Genomic DNA, 6,125 nt, shown 5'->3' on the forward strand with positions numbered 1-6,125 from the left:
CACCTTCCTCGCCACTTGGTCTACACTACCCCAAAGAAATATTTATATTCATATACATTTCTGACTAATTTAGTGTTGACTCAACATGAATCCAAATTTTATTATAATTAGAAAATAAGACATTTCTAATTCCCATCAAACTCTTAAGCTGTAGTGTACATTACAGCTACAATGTACATTTATTGATTATAGCAGATGATATAAAAAGTTATGAGGTGTCTTGCGCAGGGAAAGGGGAGTCGGTATTCTTTGAAATGCTGTCAGGATATGCAGCTGGCGGGATTGAATGATGCTCTGCCTCTGTAGTCAAGGACAGACATAGGCTTTATGTAACCATGAGCCACTGATAAGCCACTTATCTATCTATCTATCTATCTATCTATCTATCTATCTATCTATAAAGTGAATAATAAAAAAAAAATACACATGACATATAATGTAATTGCAAGGAGGTATTTCTGTAGTCTATTGATTACTAGATAGTGGAAAAGGGGTGGGATTAAATAAGCTTATGCTTCTTCCTGCTCCTTTTTGAACATGAAAGTTATTTGTAGTTGTGGTTGCTCGTTTTCTTTTTGTTTTGCTTTGTTCATTTGTCTCTTTTAATTCTATGTTGTTGTACTTTTTCAACATGTTCAAAATAAAGATTAAATCAATCAATCAATCAATCAATCAATCAATCAATCAATTTTCAAACATTTTTTATTACATTTAGAGAATACCAAAGATGCAGTAGTCTGTTCTCCCAAATCAGTGAAACCCGTTTCTGATGCATTTGTGCAAAGCCAAATAAACCACAAAAAGCAAAACTGTGGCACAATGCAAAGAGGCACGGAGACTTTTCAAGGCAGTTTGTGTGTTAAAAGCATAAAAAGACCTCAAAGATAATGTGCAAAAAGACCTCGAACTAGTATTGCTCAGTTACATCTCATTTTTCTACATTAAAAAAAGGCATATGTATCATATCCCATGAATTCAAAGTGTTTGTTATACACTTCCTTTTGTTTAATTATTGGCTATAAGAACAAATTTTCCCCTCCATCCCCATATGGAAGTGTGGAAAAAAATGCTCACTGTGACCTGAGTTGATAAGATGAATAATTTAAACAACCATGATGCTAAAAGGCAAGTTGGTAGAATGCATTATTGGAGTGGAAGATTGTCAGGCAGCATTTAAAAGTGTCCTTGTAAACTTCACCCAAGAGTGAGGTAAATTCTGAAATTCAACAATAAAAAGGATGTGTTACCCATCCAAAAATAAATCTCAGATAAATCTCAAGTTAGAGGAACGCGGCAGCATCGTGGTTACGTCGCTGCACAGAGGTCAGGAAATCATCTTGATGGCTCACACCAGCACACGTCTCACCCTGCGTGTGTGATTGGTCCTGATGTTGGTCTGGATCATTGCTGTGGAAAATCATAAACAAATCAACAAAAGTCTAATGTTAAATAAATGTTACATCACTTTTTCATATTGGAACAGGTAGATATGGATAGTCAGTTGTTTATTAAAATGCCTCTAAGAGCCAACAATTAATTATTATTTCAAGTTTTTTACTACAGGATTAAAATATAAAAACTCAACCTCCAAAGTCAAGATTGTAGGATTGTCCTGCCACTGTGAAGAGCATGGTGCCTTTGTTGTTTTGTTGGTACTTGCTCTCAATGTCATCACTGGTTACTGAGCAGTCAGTGGAAGTCCTTTTCTGTTGAGACAAAATCCACAGACAAACTGTGATGATTTATGTCGATGCAATAACTCAGAAATTGTACTTTGAATAATCCTAAAAATAACATCCACTGCACAGATGACATACCCTGTGTTTGAACTTGTGCCATCTTCCACTGTCGCCTTCAAATTCCCACTGTGGCTTAGTGCCCAAGATAAGATTCTGGAAACCTGAGGTTGCTAGAGAAACTCTGTGACAACAAAATCAAAAATATTTCATAAAACAGAAAACTATGTTAAATTCTCTTATCTTATCTTCTTGACAATTTTTAACTGAACAAAATCCTTGAGGAAAATTAACACTCACCCCCCGACTGCTTGTGGTTGCCGGTACGTAGGTCGACGGGTGACTTTCCTCTTTCTGTTTTTACTCACCTGTCGCATTTCTAAGCAAACAAACAGAAATAAGGAACAATGACTGTTAAGAAAAAGCTGGAATTTAGCCGAAAGGGTGTTACAAATTTACAGATTAGTGAATACACTTCACCTTTAAATTTGAGCTCCAAAGTTTCACCATTGATGTTAAAAGTAAAGGAGCTTGTTGGATTCCTCTGAAACTTTTCCTCTATGTCAGAGCTCTCCACAGGAGTGCAAACGCCCTTTGAATCCTGTCCGCGAGGGAGAGAAGAATCATTACCAAACAGACAAAGGAGAACAATTTCCATTAACTTAAGCAAAGATCTAGTTGCTATCTACCTTGGCTCCATACTTGATCCAATGACGACCCAACATGCAGTACCAAATCCACGCAGTGTTACCGTCATCCAGGCGTCTCACTCTCAATTTCTCCCCAAAAACTTTCATCCTTTTAAAGTCTATGCTCACCGCCCTGTAGAGAGAGGAAAGTTGAAGCATGTAGGGACTACATTGTGCCTGGAAATAAAAAGTTCTTCATAAACTCATTGCTTACCCGTATGATGTGTTGTATATTTTGATGCTTTTGGTGTGGGGCAGCGAATACTGGGCCTCAAGTATGTGATCATTTTCAACATCTTTCCAGCCTCTTCCGTTATTGAGCTGCCACTGGTAGCGTCGGCCATCAGTAAGCCTCTGGTCTGATTAGAAAAACAAAACAAAAAGACATTATATATTACATTGTAATTACTGACTTATTACTGGACATTAAAGCTGCTCTAATATGGCTCGAACATGTAAATATATGTATAAGGTAAAATGTGGCTCTTGCAGCTATTTGTTAGGAACTAGCTGATATTGTTGGAGACCAAAGTGTTAACTGTCAGCTAGATGGCCTCACACTGGACTGTAAAATACTTTGATAAACAGAGGAGTTCATGGTCGATTCAGGGGCTGTAAGACGCCCAAGGTCTCGTGGCGGTAAAACAAGAACAAATTATCACCCCTCCACCACAGGAGAAGAAGTTCTCCTAAAAAACGCCCATACTATTCAGTTTTTTTTTCTAATTCTGCTTTCGTGAAATTTAACATTTAACATGTTTACCGAGGCCTGTAGAGGCCTGCAAGCCTGAAATGTAGCTGTTTGGTTTCTTTGAGCATTGCACAGTTTGACATTGTGGGAAATTTAGTGGAACATCCTGTCCTGGGAAGACTAAAAACTGTCTTGAATGTTTTCCACTTGTGAATAATCTTTCTCACTTAAATAAATAAATTAAAAAAACAACAACAACGTCTTGTGGCGGTAAAACAAACAACTAAAAACCCCAAAAGCAAATACTCACCACGACTAGATGATGACCGATCCGGAGCCCTGCCGCTTGCACTGGAGGACACCCCTTGACTTACAGGGTGGTTTAGTCTACATTTGGAGCCGTAACGACAGTTTCCTTTAAGAGCATACTTGCAGACGTGTAGGTAAGCACACCTATCTCCGTCCCTACAGTTTCCTTTGTTGTAAAACTTGCAGGGTAAAACGTCTTCCTCATCGTCTTTCTCATTGTCTTCCTCATCTGATGGTTCAGCGCTGTCTGACTCATTGCTGACATCAGAACCATAAGTGCTTTCATCGTCAGCCTCTGGACAAAACAACAACAAAAAATCCATGATATGCTTTCATATTTTGTTCCTTCGATATACAGATAAATTCTTTATTTACTAAAGATACATCCCTGAATATATAAAGGAATATGAACAAATACAGGTACATATTTTTGGGCAACTTTGCTACAAGAATGGAAAAGCATAACAAAACAAACAGTTCACTGTGGAACTCGACCTGCATTAAGCCCTAAATTCAACTACAAAGGGTAACTCTGAGCTGGACTCTGAAGCCACAGAAACAACATCTGATCTCACTAATGCTCAGGGTTTTGTGGTAGACCTTTCTTGTCAGAGCTGAGGATGTTAAAGTACATATAATACTATGCAAAAGTCTTGAGCTACCCCTAATTTGTTTAGCTTTTGCTAGTAGAGTGGGGAAATTGTTCCAGAAACTTATTGAAATGTGTGAAAACATGCATGGAAATGTTTGGTTTGACCACCTTTATACTTTAACACAGCCTTAACTCTGTTAGGAAGGCTTTTTTTTTTAATTTCTTTAAATAGTCTTCAGGAAAAGCTCTCCAGGCTTTTTGAAGGGTATTCAAATCTCTTCTCTGGATGTTGGTCTGCCTTTTGTTCCATTTTCTGTCAAGATGATCCCACACTGCTTCAAAAGAGTTGAGGTCCGGGCTCTGGGGATGCTGGTCTATTGTGTGTTTTTTCTATCCAGCAATGCTTTTACTGCACTGAGTGTGTTTGGGCTTTTTGTCATGCTGAGAAACAAACCCAGTGCCAATCAGCTGGTACTGCATGGTGGATTTAAATCTGACTGCACTTTTCTTATGTTCATAATTCAAATTGATGAAACGATTTTGACAAGATCCCCAATACCACTGGGTGACATGCAGCTCCGAAGTTTGACAGAGCCTCTGGCATATTTTACAGATTCACAGTTGTATCTCTCTCTTGATATTTGCACATATTGACGATGATTAGAAACATAGATTTGAAACTTGGATTCATCACTCTCTAAGACCCGTTGCCACTGATTTTCAGTCCCAGTTGTTATGTAATTTGGCATACATCAGCCTTTTCTCACTGTTTCCCTTCTTTAAAAATGGCTTCTTCTTCCGCTGAAACCATTTGTGATGAGGCTTCAGCAAACAGCAGATGGATCAACGAATAGGCCGAATGTGTTGGGTCTTTGCTGGATTTTACCCGTAATATCTTAAGCACATGACACTCATAACTTGAGTTAGGCGCCTTTTGTTTGCTGGAATGACTTGACATCGTTAAGCCAATGTTAAGTGGCTTAACAAACAAAAACAATGGTCAGCTACAAGCCCTGGACTGTAAATGAGTGATAAAGCAGCCAATGTCCAAAGGAAAACCATCAGAAAGTCCAGAGTAGCATTGTTCAAGACAGGCTTTAACAGCCTGGATCCTTGGAAGCAAACTATTGAGAAGTGAGGGGTGGCTCAATAATTTTGTACACTACAGTGTTTTTTATTTTGAAATAACGTATGACAATATAGTTTCGATATGTTGGTAATACAGGCAGGCTGAAAACTTGTAAAGCTGCTTTCCCGCACTTGTTGTTGAGCTGCTTTGTCCCTTTCACTTTAGAACTATGTTTAGCTATTATTTTTTCACCTGCTCCACCTTTCTATCCAATGTATGTTAATTATTTTATATATATGTATAAAATAACTTTTACAATTCTTCTGGTACTATTAGAAAAATCTGAAAACAAATTTTCTGTGCCGGTTTGTATTGCAAATTAATAACTTGTTTATCTGCTGCCCCCTGTTGGCTAGTTAAACATGCTATTAAGAGTTTCACACATGTTAATAATATACGTTTATAAAAACGTATAAATAAAAGAAAAAATGCATACTAACTTTAATTTAATTATGTAAATGAGGAATTAAAACATAACTATTAAAGTCCAGCTTTCAGGTTTTATGTAGGCATTCTATGCAATCGAGCTTCACAGTAAATGAAACAGAAAGTAAAGTCTAATTCTATACAATGACAATCAGTGTCTCAGAATAAGAGTTCAAATCTAGACTATTGGTCTTGTTAAAATATTAAATATGCTGCACATTTGCACATTTTAGGCATGTCTGACCTCACAGAAAATCTTTAGAAACTCTGATAGAATGAGAGCTGTTAAAAGTAATTCGCATGTGATTTAAAGGGAAATATAAACAAACAGTAAACAAAATACCACCAGACTTTATAAAATATATGAACAGTAAAATATAGAAATGTTACAAGGAACATATAGATAGATACTCACGACAGGATGAGGCCATTCTGCTTTCTGCTAAACACTTTCGTTTTCCTTTGGAAGAGCCTCTCCCACATCTGTTTGCCAAGAGGCTGGCACTATATATACTAGGCTAGAATAATAATGTGATCTTAATAAGGCCTACCC

At 37.3% G+C, this 6,125-nt stretch overlaps 1 protein-coding gene across 1 annotated transcript; it reads right to left on the bottom strand.

Annotated features, from left to right (window-relative positions):
* Positions 1-686: 686 nt before the first annotated feature.
* LOC146499490 (uncharacterized) lies at positions 687-6,123 on the bottom strand. Its single transcript, XM_085137407.1, has 9 exons — positions 5,988-6,123; positions 3,427-3,720; positions 2,640-2,784; positions 2,426-2,558; positions 2,217-2,337; positions 2,037-2,115; positions 1,818-1,920; positions 1,586-1,706; positions 687-1,407 (listed from the first exon to the last, which is right to left on the bottom strand). Exons 1-9 carry the CDS (start codon positions 6,001-6,003, stop codon positions 1,346-1,348), a joined length of 1,074 nt encoding a protein of 357 aa, XP_084993533.1. The 5' UTR covers positions 6,004-6,123; the 3' UTR covers positions 687-1,345.
* Positions 6,124-6,125: the final 2 nt, after the last annotated feature.

Source organism: Neolamprologus multifasciatus, chromosome 17 (assembly GCF_963576455.1).
Source record: "Neolamprologus multifasciatus chromosome 17, fNeoMul1.2, whole genome shotgun sequence".
Classification (NCBI taxonomy): Eukaryota; Metazoa; Chordata; class Actinopteri; order Cichliformes; family Cichlidae; genus Neolamprologus; species Neolamprologus multifasciatus.